Raw genomic sequence first — 18478 nt, forward strand, 5'->3', positions numbered from 1 at the left:
AGCTAAAAACTTCCAGAACAACAGCAACAAAAAGCATAGTTTATGTATGTTCTATCCTCGAAGGCTGGGGTGGTTGCTGAGATTTTTTTGTTTTCTGTTTTTAATAAAAGCAAATTGGCAATGAAACAGCGAAACGGAATTAGAGGCACAAAGTTTTAAGAGCACATTCTGTATTTCCTGCAATTAAAATTGCTCAAGCGCAGTCAACTCTTTACACTTGGCATTTTCCTGAAACTGTGTTCCCTAAACCGATAGCACTGGGAGGGCTGCCAGCTTGGCAGTGACCTGGCCAAAGCCCATGAGGCTGAAGGAAAGGGAGCAGAGGACAGACCCAGAGAGGACATCTTCACAGCCTCATCCTCTAACTTCTGAGGGAAACGTCTGAGAGACCAGTGGTCAGTGTGACAAAGAAGCTGGAAAGCCGAAGAATAGTAAAAGAGTAAATTTTAAACAACAAAGGGTGATGCTCGTATACTTCATTAAAAAGAGTGATTTCTACTTGAATAGTTTTTCCATAACATAAAAGTAAAAACTTTTTTCTTCTCCGAAACTTTAAGAGGCGACTAACTAGTTAGACAATTTCTCTCTGACATACAGAGGCGGTGGCATGTGATGGGAGTGGGGTCCCAGGAAGGAGTTACCAGTAAGGACTCTTCTTGCAAGTCCAGGTATGGGGCAGGTATACTCTGAAATGGTAACAAGGAGCTCAGAGTTTGGGAAAGGCCAACCCCAAACAAGATTGAACTATTTCCCAGAGAACACAGGCCTCACTGCTGATTTATCCGTGAGACATGCAAATAATATATTTACAGCAAATTTCAATAGAAACCTTCAGGTTGGGTTGGAATAGAGGTGGAGACAAACACAAACTCCTTAAAAGGGCCCAAAAGTCAGACATTACTGATTTGATTCTATCAGTTAATTCCCCAACAGTCTAAAAGTGTATGTCCACACGAAAAGATGCTCAACACTGCTAATTATTACAGAAATGCAAATCAAAATGACAATGAGGTACCATCTCATGCGAGTCAGAATGGCCAACATCAAAAAGTCTATAAATAACAAATGCTGGAGAGGATTTGAAGGAAAGAGAATTCTGCTACACTGTCGATGAGGATGTAAGCTGGTGCTACCACTATGTAGAACAGTATGAAGAGTCCTCAGAAAACTAAATATAGAAATACCATATGATCCAGCAATCCCACTCCTGGGCATATATCCAGACAAAATTATAATTTGAAAAAATACATGCATCCTAATGTTCATTGCAGCACTATTTGCCATAGCCAAAACATGGAAATAACCTAAATGTCCATCGATGGAGAAAAGGATAAAGAAGATGTGGTACATATATATGATGGAATACTACTCAGCCATCAAAAAGAACAAAATAATGCCATTTGCAGCAACGTGGATACAACTAGAGATTATCATACTAAGTGAAGTCAAACAGAGACAGACAAATATCATGTGACATCATTTATATGCGGAATCTTAAAAAATGATACAAAGGAACTTATTCACAAAACAGAAACAGACTCAGACTTTTAAAACCAACCTATGGTAACCAAAGGGGAAGGGTAGGGGGAGGGATGGATTGGGAGTTTGGGACTGGCACATGCACACTATGGTGTATAGAATGGATGGTCAACAGGGACCTGCTGTATAGCACAGGCAAATCTACTCAATATTCTGTGGTAGCCTATATGGGAATGGACATGTGTATATGTATAACTGAATCATTTGGCTATACAGAAGAAATTAACACAACACTGTGAATCAACTATACCTCAACAATTTTTTTTTTATCTTTTTGCCTTTTCTAGGGCTGTTCCTGTGGCATATGGAGGTTCCCAGGCTAGGGGTCAAATTGGAGCTGTGGCCGCCGGCCTACGCCAGAGCCACAGCAATGCGGGATCCAAGCCACGTCTGCAATCTACACCACAGCTCATGGCAACACTAGAACCTTAACGCACTGAGCAAGGCCAGGGATCGAACCCGCAACCTCGTGGTTCCTAGTTGGATTTGTTAACCACTGAGCCACGAAGGGAACGCCCAACAAAAATTTTTTAAAAGATAAATAAAACTGGGATACAGGAAAAAGGCAAAGGATAGGAATCAGTTCATTGAGAGAGAAGACCAACATCAGAGCACAGCAGTCCTCTCTAAAGACGCAGCCATGAATGGAGTCCCTATATTCATCTGATCTTAAGGATTTGCAGAGTAATTTTCTGGGGGATCTTGTGAGTTAGCACTGACCCTGTGAGGGCAGAGATGGCACAAGCTAGATCTATCACAAGATGAAATCAGAGAAGAAAATTGGATAATGTAAATATCAGAGTATAGGAAATTCTCCTGAAGAAAAATAAAGAAGACAGAACCTGCTGACTCCAGAAGAGGAAAAAGCTGTCAAAACTGCAGAACTTCCTGCATGGGGGGAAATGGTGTTCCCCGGAAATCACGTCCACCTGGAACCTGTGAATGTGACCTTATTTGGAAACAGGGCTTTGTGGATATTGTGAAGTTAAGATGAGGTCATGCTGGAATAGAATGGGGCTGAAATTTGATGCAATTGGTGTTCTTAGAAGAGGAGGGAGCTTTGGGGAGAGACACACATAAGGAAGACGGCCAAGTTACACATCTAGAAGCCAAGGAAAGCCACGGACTGCCAGAAACCGACAGAAAGGAGAAGACCTAAGACAAGACCCTTCTCGAGAACCTTTGAAAGGGCGGCCCAGCTGACGTCTAGATTTTGGACTTCTAGACTCCAGAACTATGAAAGAATACATTTCTGTTGTTTTGAGCTACCAAGTTGTGGTCTTTTGTTACAATCACCCTAGGAAGTGAGGATGCGTGTCTCCTTTGGGCTTTGGGCTGTAGATCTCACATGGGTGAGGGAGCTCCCTGGACTCTAACCCCAATTCTGAGGGCTTTACCCTCATGGCCTAGTCACCCACCAATGCCCCACTCCTAATACTATCACATTAGGAGTTAGGTTTTAACACCTGATTTTTTTTTTTTTGTCTTTTCTAGGGCCACACCCATATGGAAGTTCCCAGGCTAGGGGTCAAATCAGAGCTACAGCTGCTGGCCTGCACCACAGCCACAGCAACGCCAGATCTGAGCTGCATCTGTGACCTACACCACAGCTCATGGCAACGCCAGATCCTTAACCCACTGAGTGAGGCCAGGGATCAAACCCACAATCTCATGGTTCCTCGTTGGATTTGTTAACCACTGAGCCATGACAGGAACTCAACACATGAATCTTGAGGGGACACCAGCACTCAGACTCAGCAAAGTCTACTGCTGAGAAAACTAGAGACACACTTAGGCCAGGTGTCACGTTAGGAGAAATACAGTCAAGAGTTTAAGGTGAGTTTAGGAAGTTTGTCTTCCATAAGGATGTCACCCCAGCCACAGATTTTGTGATAATCATTTTGGCTAACTGTATTCCACACAGCAATAGATATGGAGTGGAGGTATCTCTTTTCAAAGGTAGAGGATTAAAAAAAAAAGCGTGCAAGAATAAGGTCATAGCATGAAGTCAATGACTTGGAAAATAGATACAAGGAGTTCAAAAATCAATGCTGTCCATAGTTACAAAATGACTTCTAAATTACTGTATAAGATGTCATATTAATATTCAATATTAAGATTATCATGGCCATCAGACTCTCTGAGATGTCCTGAATCTGAATATTGAAGTTTTTCACCTTAGTACACCATTAAAGAGACATGACCCCAATGTACCCATATTTTAGGACTTTTCACATAATATAAAAAGTAATTTCCTATATATGAAAGGATGAAAATCTTTCATTTTGACCAAGAGAAGTATAGTCGATCTTGTCATCTTTTCATTTTGATTAACCATATCCTTTTTTATTCTAATGACTCATTGCAATCAAGTTAAAAAATGGTTTCCCATTAGAAATTCTTCGCTTATGCTCAGGAGAAATTAACCAATCATTCTCTTTCTCTCTTAGACATTTTTTAAACCATGGATGATTACTGAGCAAATAGAGATGTATAGCTATAGATGTAAATATATATCTTCCAATGAAATGAGACCAAGGCAGTCAGACTAATTTCCCCTAAAGAAGCAGTTTTGGGTAAGACTACGAAGAGCTGCTTCATGAAATCCTCCAAGCAGGCAAAGACAGAGGAAATGGGTTCTCTTTATGTGATGTCCCAGTTCAACACTCGTACTTCTAGTTAAAAGTATTCATTCTAATCCTATTTTCCTTCCATTTCATTCCTGGGGCACACAGCGCTTTTGCAGGGAAAAGCTCTTTGGCCCCTCCCCCCAGGCTCTGCATCACTTGCCCTCACCCACCCGATCCCTTCTCTCACCTCTCCCCAAACCCCAACCTTTCTTCCACAGCAATGCTGCTTCATATCAACCAACAGACAAATGGCTGCAGCCCCATGCCAATGGCCAGGTATCCTCTGACTCTCCAAGCCTAAGCCATGAGATCACTTCTGTGGTTATAATACCAGGGCCCTCATAGCACAAATGCTGTGGACATCCAGCCAGCCCAGGTCCCCTCTGGCTGGAATCCTAAGTTGCTGAATTCTCAAGCACTCCAATCAATCCTCATCATTCACCTGGTCAAACCAGTCAATGATCAGGGTGGCTATCCTTTGCTTTGGTATAATGTCTCTCTCTCTCTCTTTTTCTTTTGAGGGCCATACCTGAAGCATATGGAAGTTCCCAGACAAGGGGTCCAATTGGAGCTGCAGCTGCCAGCCTACACCACAGCCACAGTAAGGCCAGATCTGAGCCACATCTGCAACCCACCCTACAGCTTCACCCACCAGATCCTTAACCCACTGAGGGAGGCCAGGGATCAAACCCACATCCTCATGGACACTAGTTGGGTTCATAACCCGCTGAGCCACAAGAGGACCTCCTAGTAGTAACTTCTCTTGTAAGCTACTTTGCGTAACTCAACCATGGTAACAGATCAGCTGATCTCTGTGGTCTATTCCAGCTCAAAGTATACGATTACATCAACCAACCATATGTACCAACTCCAGAGGAAGGACTCTTAATTAATGAATAAAGCAAATATTGTGTTAAAGGACAGACAAGCAATATCAGATGTTTTGAATAAGCTGTTTACTAGGTAATGTGCTTTACCCCATCACTGCGTTGGAAACGTGAAGAAGGAATGAACTGTGCAGTTTAGTGGGAAGACCTTGGAAAGGGAACGTTATTTACTGGGGAGAGACGGCATATATTCCTTTAAAAATACCCATTATCCTCAGGGGAAATTTAGTTGTTAAATTACCTCCTATAAGCTCTGAACTTTTCTGCACTGTAATATCATTTAATGTTTTTTGTTTGTTTGTTTTTTCCATTTTGGGCCACCCTGCAGCATATGGAAACCCCAGGCCAGGGATCAGAAATGAGCCCCAGTCTCGACCTAAGCTGCAGCTGTGGCAAGGCTGGATCCTTAACCCACTGTGCCAGGCTGGGGATTGAACCTGCATCCTGGTGCTGCAGATACCTCCAAACCTGGTGAGTCACAGCAAGAGCTCCTAAATTTTTTTCTTTTTTTCAACGAAAAATTGTGGGGAAAAATTATTTAGGCAGAGTGCAGCTGTGTAAAACACACGCCTGGGTGTTTGACACCACATGCTTTTTTTTTTTTTTTTGTCTTTTGTCTTTTTAGGGCCTCACCCACAGCACATGGAGGTTCCCAGGTTAGGGGTTGAATTGGAGCTACAGCTGCCAGCCCATGCCACAGCCACAGCATCACAGGGTCCGAAGCAAGGTCTACAATCCACACCACAGCTTTGGGCAATGCTGGATCCTTAACCCACAGAGCGGGGCCAGGGATCGAACCTGAGTCCTCGTGGATACTAGTCGGGTTGGTTAACCACTGAGCCACGATGTGAATTCCTGACACCACATGCTTGCTTGTATGGCTTTATTCCATCATTCGTCCAGTTTGAGGAAGTCACTTGACTTCTCTAAGACTCCTTCCTCAGTTTTCTTACCCATAGTATGGGGATGATAATGCTTATTTCAGAGAATTATTAGGAGGAGACAAAGGATAGTTTTAAAGTGTTAACCAAAAGTCCCAGCATCTGGTAAAAAGATAACATCAATTTTTCAAAAATTAGGAGTTCCCCTCGTGGCACAGTGGTTAACAAATCCGACTAGGAACCATGAGGTTGTGGGTTCGATCCCTGGCCTCGCTCAGTGGGTTAAGGATCCAGTGTTGCTATGAGCTGTGGTGTAGTTTGCAGATGTGGCTCAGATCCCGCACTGGCTATGGCTCTGACGTAGGCCGGTGACTACAGCTCTGATTTGACCCGTAGCCTGGGAACCTCCATATGCTGTGGGAAGCGGCCCTAGAAAAGGCAAAAAGACAAAAAAAAAATTTTTTTTTCAAAAATTATAACATCAACATTTTAAAATAATTGCTTGGTCAGTAATAGTAAAGACGATTTATTATTTATCAGTGTATCAAGCATTTAAATCCTATTTTCATTCACTATATGGCAACATAGCTTTATTTTTACCATCATCAATGTCTTAAAATAAATTTAAAATTACCTTTCGGTAGTAAAAAAATCTATGTTATTTAGCCTGGAAGTAGTCTGTAATTATAACAAGAAGAAGAAAAAAAATTCGGGACAAAGTATATCCATATCCATGGAGAGAAGATGGAATCAGATGAAATCTTCTAGAATGTGGTTATTATCCTACACCAGAGATTCATTCTTGGTTTCGTGAGTCAGTGCCACTGAAGGCTGGCATTAGTTTCCCTGAATACACAGCGTCATATGCATAAAACAAGTCCTTGAACACAGACTGCTAGAGTAAGTATGGCAATATTTACATAAATGCTCAAAACGAGAAGTCTCTGGGGACAAAAATTAATGTTCTCCACTGAATATCACGTTTGTTCTGTTGGTTTATTCATCTGGGGTGGCTACGAAATTTGAAACTGAAAAAAAAAAAAATGCGTGGTTTCTTTTCTCATGTTGGACAGAAAAGTGTGGAATCCCCTGGAAAGTATGTGCAGTGTCTATCAGGGTATTGTTGCTAAGGAACCAGAACACAAACAGAAGATTCAAGAAAGCCCTTCCTTTGGCCCAAATCTCAAGGGCTATTACAGTTGTGCCATATATGATTTGAGAAGGTCATAGTTGTTTGAGGGTTTTTTTTCTGTTTCCTTTTTATAACTGTTTCAAAGAGGAGCAATGGAAATAGAGCTCAAAGTTCTCAAACAGTAGCGACGTGGGAACTGGGATGCGAGACTCCTAAAAGGTCACCTCTGGTTACCAGACTCAGAACCAACATTAAATGAAGGTCAACCATGTGTATGTCTATTTTCTGCTATTGTCAAGGAAGCAAATAATGTCAGGATTTAGCCTTTCCACTCATTCTGAAATGTCTACGTAGGTTTAATGCCGCCTCTGATTACCAGGTCCTTGCTGGAAAAGATGTGAAATCAAGGCAAAAAAAAAAAAAAGGCAGCATGATTTTCTTAGTAAGTTATCATGCTGATTTTTTACCAATGTGAATTGATTTATAAGCAGATTTTAAAAAATGAGCATCATCTCTTAAGAACCGCTTTGGAAAAAAAAAAAAAAAAAAAGCCCTTAAGGGAGAATTTGCCATACGTCAAAATCAGACGCAGTATCATAGTATCATACACAAGTCTGTGCTTTCATTCTACCTGAAGATGGTATTCACTTTCAGTCTCCAGGCTTAAACATTTTCTAAGAGTAACACAAAGACGAAAGTTCAAAATATCAAAGAGGCTGAGGTGGCCAGCATAAGCAGGACAGGGTATAGCATGTACAGATGTGAAAGAAAGCTTAGGCAGCGGGGAGGGAAATAACTTTGAAATTAAACAGAACTCATGTTTCTTACAAGCTTTTCTTTCACTTGAATTTATACCCAAACCGAACAGACTTTTATTTCAATTTCTACCCATGCTGAACAAAATTTCTTTCTTTTACATCCCACTACCTAATAAAACCTTCACAGGCATCTATGTCTTTTTCCAAGAGCTTGCTTACAGGTTGACTGAACAGAACGACGCCTTCTCGGCTGCAGATGAGGCTGCTTCAGAGGCAGAGCGGAAGAGACACTGCATCTCTTCTTCCCTGGGATCTATCATCGCCTGGCAGGAAGTGACACTCTGGGAGCAATTCGTCACCGGCAGAGGGAACGGTCTCTGCCTGAGACGAGGGCCAGCCAGCGTGATTCACGTCCCGGCCTCATGAGCGTGCCCCTCGATCTTTGCTGACCACAATTCCAACACCACTTTCACTGCGAGCATCCAACCTCCAGATTGTTGTGCATGTGCCGAACAGGGCTCAAGAGGGACCATGGGAAATGAAATCCAAGGGCTGGTGATGGCTCCCATCAACTGGCTGCTGACAACACGTCCTTCCTCCACGTCTATCCTCCCCTTAGCTCAGTATTTCTCCATGATTTGTTCATTTTCACCCTGCTCAGGAGGCTTTTTTTTTTTTTTTGGTCTTTTTAGGGCCACACTCACAGCATACGGAGGTTCCCAGGCTAGGGGGTCTAATCAGAGCTACAGCTGCTGGTCTACGCCACAGCCACAGCCACGCCAGATCCAAGCCATGTCTGTGACCTACACCACAGCTCACGGCAACACTGGCATCCTTAACCCACTGCGTGAGGCCAAGGATTGAACCTGCGTCCTCGTGGATGTTAGATTCGTTTCCTCTGAGCCATCATGGGGAACTCCTAAGGAGGTTTTTTGAATATTTCTTCCCAACTGTTCAAAAAACATAACATCACAGATATACTCTGTATCTCTGATGGACTCTCTTCATCTGTGCTTTAAACATAAAGCATAAGCTAATTCCACCCTCCCAGGAAACAATATTCAGGCCCTTGGGGTTGGTGCTGAGTCCTTGCCAAAATACTCGCCCATTGAAAAACTTGGGCCCACTCATCCTGAGCCTCCCTGCTTCTACTTAGAAATGTCCTTCTATCCCAGACAGTGGGCTGATTGTTGTTTATTCTTTAAAACTCAGTGCAAGTATCAAGGCAACCTGGAGGGCCTCTCAGGCTCCCCAAGGCTGGCCTGAGTCTCCCACACGCCCCCAGGGCATCAGGGACTGTGGATACTACACGCGGCTTACTGTCTACCCTACAACATCAAGGAAGTCAAGGAGGAGATCTCCTTCTTCTCCATTAAGGGCTGAATGGTGCCTCCCCCCAGGGTTTACACACCAAAGCTCTGAGCCCCAGTACCACAGGACGAGACTGTCTTTGGATGTACGGCCATCACAGAGGGGATGGAGTCAAAATAAGGCTCCCAAGGTGGATCTTGATCCAGCCTGCCTGGCCTCCTGACATGAAGAGGAAATCAGGACACAAATGGAGACATCAGTATGGCCCACAGAGACGAGGCCGTGGGAGAGCATGGCGAGAAGGCGGCTGTCTGCAAGCCAGACAGAGAGGCCTCAGGAGAAACCAACCCTGCCCTGCCGACACCTTCACCTTGGACGCCCAGCCTCCAGAAATGTGAGAAATAAATGTCTGCTGTTTAGAGCACCCATCTGTGGTATTTCTCTTACGGCGGCTTGAGCAACAAATACACCGTCTTCTATAAACAACACACTCAGAAGCTGGTTGCGAATAAATATATGCTGGATGGTTGGTTGAACCAAGGACGGAAGGAAAACATGTCCTCCATAAATTCCTGCTTACACAGGTGCCCCCCTGCCGCCCCCCGGGGAGTCAGGATCACATTTACACAATTGCAAAGTGTCCCCTGGTCTGCAGGGAGGCCCGCAGGGCCCTCACAGGGCCTGGTCTACAGCCCTCACACCTGAGGCAGACTCCCCAGCATTCCACAGAAAGCTGCTGGATGATGGAATTACACCAGAGAAAACCTTGTTCTCCAAGGGTGATCCTCTCAGGAACCCTAGCACACATCCTCCAAGTCACAAAAAGAATCACAAGGATAAATGCGAAGGAATTCCCCTGAAAGACCAACCATAACAAAGACTATTGAAAGGCCCAGGGGAGGGAAAGAATGGAGGGAAACATCACTGACCTCCAGGGGGGCCTTGGCAGGGCTCTAAAAATACATTTTTGAGTAGTTCTGTTAGTGACTCAGCTATAACGAACTCTAGGATCCATGAGGATGCGGGTTCCACCCCTGGGCTCACTCGGTGGGTTAAGGATCCAGCATTGCCATGAGCTGTGGTGTAGGTCACAGATGCAGCTGGGATCCTACGTGGCTGTGGCTGTGGCTGTGGCTGTGGCTGTGGCTTAAGCTGATGGCTGCAACTCCAATTCAGCCCTTAGCCTGGGAACCTCCATATGCCTCAGGTGCAGACCTAAAAAACCAAAAAAAAAAAAAAAAATCCCCAATGTTTTCTAGAAGCGCCTTGATGCAGTGCTGCCCATCCCCAGGTGGTCAGGAAGGTGCTGGCTGGCGTTCACGTGGAGCCAGCTGTGCAGGCTCTGGATACAGTTTTTATAAATCCCAAGCCGATTTCTGAAAGCCCCTCCAGGCTTGAGAAATCTCGTTAATCGCTGAAAAGATGATAAAATGGAAGCAGGCCCTATTCAAGAGGCTGATGTCATCTCTCTTCCCAAAGAAAAGGCCACCGTCTCCTTTGTGAAAGCCCAGGGTGACATCACCTCCCAGTCCCTGCACTTCGCCCTTCCTCTGCCTCTGTCCGCTCAGGGGCTTTCTCCCTTTGCAAATGTCACTCTTTCACTGACAAAGCTCCTTGACCTTGTCTGTGCACTGGATTCGTTGCCCCCTTACTCCCCCCACCCCACATCCCCCCACCTGGAGGGATGACGATAAGAGGCAAGGGGTGCTCGCAGCTGGCCGGGAGGCCCCTATTCACAGGCTTGCAGAAAGTTCTATATTCCCTTCAGCAACCCAGACAGAGGCCCCCGAGGCCGAATTCAGCCCCTGGACAATGCTGTCAGCGCTGAATACCGTCAACCATTTAGCCAGGCGGGGCAACTGTGGCCAGTTCTTTCTTTCCAGACTGGGGTTCTCTTTGATGGCTGCATAAAGGCAAGGCAGTGTGGTGTAATCTCACATCCACGGCGCCACTTTCAAGATGGGTCCACAAAGAAAGCCCGATTGTCCATCCATCTTCTCAAGGCAAATAGAAGATCTGTGTGGGCCACACAGAGGCATGTTTTGTGAGCGAGGGTTATTTATTAATTGGCGACATGGAGGAAGTGCCTGGGGATTCTTCCTCAGCAGCAGTGCGCAGGAAACCACGCCACTGCGGATTCTGAAGGGCTCTGGGGAGTTCTCACTGAGTGATTTGGAAGAGAGGGGGAGGGGAGAGGGGCCTGAAGTGAGATGCAATTCTAGTGAGAGGAGGCCAAGGGTTGAAAGGCGCTTGCACCGGCACGGCGAGGACGAGCAGCTTCCCAACCAGCATCAGGCTAGGGATCCGGGACCCTGGCACTGGAGGTCTGAAGAGTTTGTGCTAAGACAATCTTTTTGAGTCGCAGACACAGACACACGTGCACACACAAACACCCTCAGGGCTCTCTCTATTGTACTTTAAAGTTGAGACTAATTTTTTTTATGTAGTTTGCATCTTGTATTTGTTTTGGGTTTATGTGCATTTTGTATTTCATTGTGTATTTGAACCCTACAACACGCCATGTGGCTTCGAGGCTTCCAAATCCTACTCAAAACTCATGCAACGTGGATGGACCTAGGGATGATCATCCTAAGTGAAGTTAGACAGTAAAAGACAAAGGATATCACTTATACGTGGAATCTTAAGTAAAGGATGCAAATGAACTTAAGTGCAGAACAGAAACAGACTCACAGACTTTGAAAAGCTTATGGTTACCAAAGGGGACAGGTGGGGAGGTGGGGGGTGGACTGGGGGGGCGGGATTGGCATCTGCACACTGTGGTCTATGGAATAACTGGCCATCGGGGACCTGCTGTAGAGCACAGAGAACTCTACCCAATATTCTGTCATCATCTCCGTGGGAAAAGGATCTGAGAGAGGACAGATGTGTCCATGGAGAAATGAATCACTGTGTTGTACAGCAGAAATTGTCGCAACGTGGTAAATCAACTCTACTTCAATCAAACAATAAAATAAAATAGAAAAAAACCTCATTTCTCTGTAAGTCAGAGAAAGATAAATACTCTATGCTATTGCTTATGTGTGGAATCTAAAAAATACAACAAACTACAAAAATACAAAAAAGAAGCAGATTCACTGTTACAGAGAACAAACTCATGGCTACCAGAGATGGGGTGGGGAAGGGCCATAGGGGGCGGTGGGAAGGACAACCTCTTCGGGGTAAGAGAGGGCCATGGATGTACCGGACAACACGAGGAATATAGCCCACATTTTATAATAACTATAAATGGAGTGTACCCTTTAAAAACTGTATAAAAATAAAATTTTCTTAAATGACAAGGAAAAAAAAAAGAACTGAAACTAACATTTTATTTCAAGTAAATATGGTTAGATGTGCCGTATTTGATTTTTTTTTTTTTTGTGCACACATGATACTTCAAGGTCACAAATGCCTCAGAGCTCAAGGTCTGGAGACTCTCCCAAATAAAGATGCACGGAAAGAAAAAAAGCTCTCATTTCTCTGAAATCTGAAAGATTTACAGGAAAGAAAGGGTATGACCCCTATGCTTGCCTGAGCCCAAATGGCGAGGGACCCAAACACCACTGCTTTGCTTGCCCACTGCCCCCTTGGAAACTGGTCCCTCGGGCTCACCCTGCTCCCTCCCTCCCCAGAGAAGATACCTTCTACTAGGAATTCTCTTCCTTCGCCTCTCTGCTTACTTAACGCCTGCTTATTCTTAGATTTTCATTCAAAAGTCCCATTGTCATGCAGGACTGCTCCCGCCTTCAGGTCCATCCAGGTCAAACCTCCTTCCTGAGCTCCCTGACACTTACCAGGCTTTGATTTTACATCGATTTTGGTGCTGATGTGCTTGATGGCTGCTTCTCCCAATCGCCTGTAAGCTCCAGGAGCGTAGGAACCAGGCCTGTGGGTAGGAGTCACACACTGTCCCCAGCCCTAGCACAGCACCTGGCCCCAGACAGCTCCTTAATATCTGTGCCAGGAGCACACGGGTGACTGAGAAATTGGATTGCGGTCTTCAGTTTACCAACAATGGATAAGAAGGGAGGCGACCTCTTCCTTTGAAGACCACTTCTCTGATCCTTGTCTTTTCTGCTGGCCCCTCTTCTCAGGCTCCCTCAGGTTAAAGACAGTACAAACCCTGCCTACTTGCAGCATTGCATAACTATAGTCTGTGAGAATTCATTTTGCACAGCTCAGGCCGCTAACAGTTGCTTTCCAAGTGGTTCTTCCCAAGGACGACTGATATCTAGTGGGCAGCAGAGAGGTTTTAAGTGTTCAGTTCTGGTTCTCTTTGGCAAAATGTTCGCTGGACACCTCTGGTCCCAGGCTGAGCAAGTTTTCAGCAACTGGGAGTAAGTTTAGAAATAGTAAACAGGAAAAGAGAACAGACAGAGGGTGGCTTTGACTCTCTCAAGTGAGGATGGATTCCAAATGGAACTGGAAGAGAAAAATGTTCCCAGCTAAAACTCAGAGCTCTCAGCAGGGGAGTCAGGCATGTCTAGCATGTTGGCTGGAGGACCCCAGGGACCCAGGCATCCAGTCTGGCCAGTAACAGCCGGGAAGTCAGACTCCTTCATGTGGCCTTGGGCTAGTATGGCTACAGCAGCCTGGAGGGCAGAGGAGGCAGCCCCAGAGGTGGAGGATATCACCAGCGAAATAAATCACTGCTCTTAAATTACTCGATTCTAGCTGCCTGGCAGCTCCTTACAGAGTTTTTGGAAATTAGCAACAGTCAAGGTCATAGTGCAGACCGGCGGGGTCCTGTTTCTGCAGGCTGGAACTCAGGCGTGGCTTCTCTTGAAAACTCCCAGGCCATTCTGATACGGATAAGGGCCAGAGGGACCACTCGCCTAGGTCCTGAGCCTCAGCCTCCTGGTTGGCCTTTCTTCCTTTGCACTCTCTGCCTCAGTGTCAGGGGGACGAGCTGGGGACCCCGGGAGAAAGAAGCTTTCTTAGAGACCAAAGAGGAGTGAGCTCTCAAAGCATGATCCTCAGAGGCTCACTGGCAGCATCCCCTGGGAGCTCTTCTGAAATGCAGATTCTTGGTCCTACCTAAGCCCTCAACTCCCTTCCCCCCACATCAGAAGCAGCAATTTTTTTATTTATTTTTTTTGCCATTTTTTAGTGCCATACCTGAGGCATATGGAAATTCCCAGGCCAGGGGTCAAATCAGAGTTGCAATTGCCAGCCTACACCACATCTACAGCAACGTGGGATCTGAGCTGCATTTGCGACCTATACCACAGCTCATGGCAACGCTGGGATCCTTAACCCACTGAGCCAGGCCAGGGATCAAACCCATGTCCTCATGGATACTCGTTACCGCTGAGCCACGATGGGAACTCCCAGAAGCTGCATTTTAACAAGATCTCCAGAGATGCACGCGCACATGAATGTTTGGGTAACACTGTCCTGGAAAATACCCCTCACCCTTGAAAATCTGGGTCATGTCCCAAGATTTAATTCTAGGTCTTTTCCCACAGCCTCTAGTTCTCTTAGAATTGGGTCATTTCTGAATCACAGGATATAGAGATGCGTTGTACTCCACAGAGGAATCAATCCAGTCCCTTCATTTAAGACATCCATCAACTGCCATTCCAAGGTTCAATCTACCTACTTGATTAAAAGGACAATCCAGACCTTCTACCAGCATAGCTGTCATTGCTCATATACTTTGGGAATTCACAATCTGCATTTCAAGCTATAAGGAGCTGTAGATTACCACTGAATTGTTTACCCCTATACTTGGAGTTCCCGTCATGGCTCCGCCAGGAACAAACCCAACTAGTGTCCATGAAGATGCGGGTTCGATCCCTGGCCTCGCTCAGTGGGTTAAGGATCCAGTGTTGCTGTGAGTTATGGTATAGGTTGCAGACATGGCTCAGATCTTGCATTGCTTAAGATGGTGGCTACAGCTCTGGTTCGACCCCTACCCTGGGAACCTCCATAAGCTGCGGATGCGGCCCTAAAAAGACCAAAAAAAAAAAAACAAAAAACAAAAAACAAACAAATCATACTTATATTTTCACAAAATACACTCAGTCTCCTGGACCCTTCAGGTCTGTACAGCACTGAGATGCAGGTAATAAATGTGCTATGATGTTAAAAGCCCTCAACACACACATGTGCTCAGTCCTAACTGTGACATCAGGACCACAGCTGCAGGTGCCTGCGTAGGATTCTGGGTTTAAAAAGGCAACCCCACTTCTTTTTCAAATTGACTGAATCACACCAGGGAGCCCCAAGCCCTTGCCTGAAAGCTGCTTCTAGAGGATTCAGGGAGACTGTATTTTTCAGGTCTAGATCATGCTAAGAGAGTGGTTCTCCAACTTCACTCACCAGGGAGACTAGTTAAGACGCTGATTATCAGGCTTCCCTTCAGAGTGTGTAATTCCATAGGGTGGGGCCTGAGAATGTGCATTTCTCACAAGTTCCATGTCACACTGATGTGGCTTTGGGGGATGGTGACTTCTGTTTGTTTGTTTGGCTGCCCTCGGCATATGGAGTTCCCAGGACCAGGGATCAGATCTGAACCTCAGCTGCAACCTACACCACAGCTCCGGGCACTCAGGATCCTTAACCCACTCTGCCATGGCCAGGGATAGAACCTGCGCCTCTGTGCTTCAGAGACACCACTGACCCCCTCGCACCATGGCAGGAACTCTGGAAATCGCACTTTAAGAACCACTGCCCTTGGGCCCTCTCCCTTTAGACGGGGCCACCTGAGGTCAGTCTAGACGTTTCAGAGCCTGTGTTTAAAGTCAATTTTCATCTTCAGAGGAATGATGGTCCCCTCTTGCTTTCTGACCTCCACAGTCTCTCAGGGGCGCCTCCTGAGGGGCATGCATGGCAAGCATGGCAATCACGACCCCCATCCCTGGCTTAGTGCAGCAGCAGCTCAGGCTTTCTGCTCAGGCTCCGCCTGTCGCCCAATGCTCGCCCTTCCTCTTCTCACTCTGACTGGCTCTCAGTCTTTCCTTTCTCACCCCATCAGTCCTCTGCTCAACAGGCAGGGGGCAGGGTGAGTCTTAAATCTCCTCCTACCCACTCCACCGGACAGACTCCAGCCCACCCCGCAATCTTCTTGCAACACCCAGGTACAGGTCTTCGCCCCCAGAAATATGGCTCTGCTCCCTTTTTTCTCTTAGGCGATTTACAGCTACAACTCCTGAAGCAGTTACTCCAATCCTGTCCATGTGAACCTCACTTCCTGCCTCAGCCCTAACAGGACTCAACTCTCCCAAGACCACCAATGTCAGTAAACTTTCCAAGCCCTGGTACTGGATTACCACCTCACCATTCCAGATGCCACTATTTGTGGATGGCATTGTCTCCAAATACAGAATTGCATTGGGATCGGCTCTTGGACAAACAGCGATCACCGAGTATGACTGTGACCAGCACAGGGCTTACCGTGGACGAGCCACTGCATCTGAAACCCTCGCTCTCCTTGGCCAACCCCGTCGGTGTGGAACAGCACTTGAAGCCTGGAGCCTGTGGTGCTCCCCGATGGTGGAATGACTGCTCCACAGAAGCGCCCCATCCGCTGTGGGCCATCGTAGAGCTGAAACCAGAGAGAGAGAGAGAGAGAGAGAGAGACGTCCCCATGTGAAAACTTCACGGGCTTTGTCGGATGGAGAAGGCCAAGTTCACTCCCTCAGCAAAAGCTGTCCCTTGGTTCAAAAGTTGAGGGTCAATCTACTGACATGGATTGAGGACAGGAATTAAGATTAGGGAATTACATCCTGAGAGAGGTCCACTCCAAATATAATCCAGGTACAGACGAAGGAAAAAGGGGCCAAGTCAGATGGGGTCACATATTAACCACACAAAAGAGATGCTCAGTGAATAACGGTATTATTATTATATGCTATACATTTAAAAAATACATAACAATGGTAACCAATTAGACATTTGAGAAAGCTATGAAAGAACACAAAAAGTATTCCCACTGAAGATGACCCCTGTTAATATTTTGCTAATACCAGAAGTTTCCCTTGCCAACATTTTTTTTTTTTAAATCTGTGTGTATATGTAAACATACATGTGTCTGCAGGGGTATATACGTGTGTATCGATTTGGGCTACACGTGTAATTGTGTTCTCTGCTTTTCACGGAGCATGTCACTAAATGGTCTATGTAAACATACTTAATGGCAGCATAAAATACTACTCACATACTATATTTACATTACAATTCTCTTGTTCACTAAGGATATTTCCAATTTGGAGCCAGTAAATATAAATCTTTGTTGGATATTTTAAATTTCTCCCAGGAAAGATTCCTATAAGGGGAAGGCTCTGGAGACATACTATTACATTTCTTACTAGATGATAGTTTATATCAATTTATTCTCCCATCAGCTGTTGCCGGAAATATTCCTTGTAGTGGAGCTTTGGTAATCATGAATGCTATTATTGTTAAAGTTGGTGATAACAGTGAAAAATAGCTCTCTTTTTGTAACTGTCTTAATTTGTTATTTTGAGGTTGAAGTTTTCTTCATGTTTATTGGATGTTTCTATTTCTTCTCTTGGAACTTTTCTGCAAGGGGTCTTTGTCCATTTTTCCCACTGAGGTATTTATACCTCCTGCCATGCACCCTTTAATCTGCCTCATTTAATAATTTCATCAGAGGAGTTCCTGTCGTGGTGCAGTGGTTAACGAATCTGACTAGGAATCATGAGGTTTTGGGTTCGATCCCTGGCCTTGCTCAGTGGGTTAAGGATCCGGTGTTGCCGTGAGCTGTGGTGTAGTTCGCAGATGCAGCTTGGATCCCGCGTTGCTGTGGCTGTGGTGTAGGCTGACAGCTACAGCTCTGATTAGACCCCTAGCCTGGGAACCTCCATATGCCACAGGAGCGACCCAAGAAAAGGCAAAAAGACAAAAATAATAATAATAATAATTTCATCAGATGTACGTCTCCAAACTGAAAAAATAAACCTCCTTGCCCTATATCTTCAACTGGGAATAATAATGATCATCCAGGGATCCTTCTTCATCACTTGGGTCAATGTCTTTCTCTTAATCCCCTAACATCCACTTTAAATGCTCTGTTCTAGATACCTTGGGGCACACACGTAAGAATGTATGCGTATGTGTTTGTGTATGTCTGTATGTAAATTATGATCTGGATTCAATAAATTCCAAACTGACCACATTATTTTTATTTATTGAAATGTTAGGGGAGAAAACACGGTCGGCAACATATTGCTTTGAGCGTGGAAAACCGTATAATCAAATCCTGCAAAGCCCCTCCATGGAGGTGCCCTTAACCCCTGTAGCCAGACATTAATCAGTTTTCCTTTGAAACTCCTCAGCTTTTTATTTGTCCTTCTTTGTGGAAATGGCCACATTC

At 45.3% G+C, this 18478-nt stretch overlaps 1 protein-coding gene across 1 annotated transcript in view; it reads right to left on the reverse strand.

The window, feature by feature from the left end:
- Window positions 1–18478, reverse strand: part of CUBN (cubilin) — a 316180-nt gene that overhangs the window by 186478 nt on the left and 111224 nt on the right. Inside the window, exon 28 of the mRNA XM_047755040.1 lies at window positions 16537–16687. Coding sequence (XP_047610996.1) covers window positions 16537–16687 — 151 coding nt within the window. The remainder of the gene's footprint in view (window positions 1–16536; window positions 16688–18478) is intronic.

This window comes from Phacochoerus africanus, chromosome 12 (assembly GCF_016906955.1).
Source record: "Phacochoerus africanus isolate WHEZ1 chromosome 12, ROS_Pafr_v1, whole genome shotgun sequence".
NCBI lineage: Eukaryota > Metazoa > Chordata > Mammalia > Artiodactyla > Suidae > Phacochoerus > Phacochoerus africanus.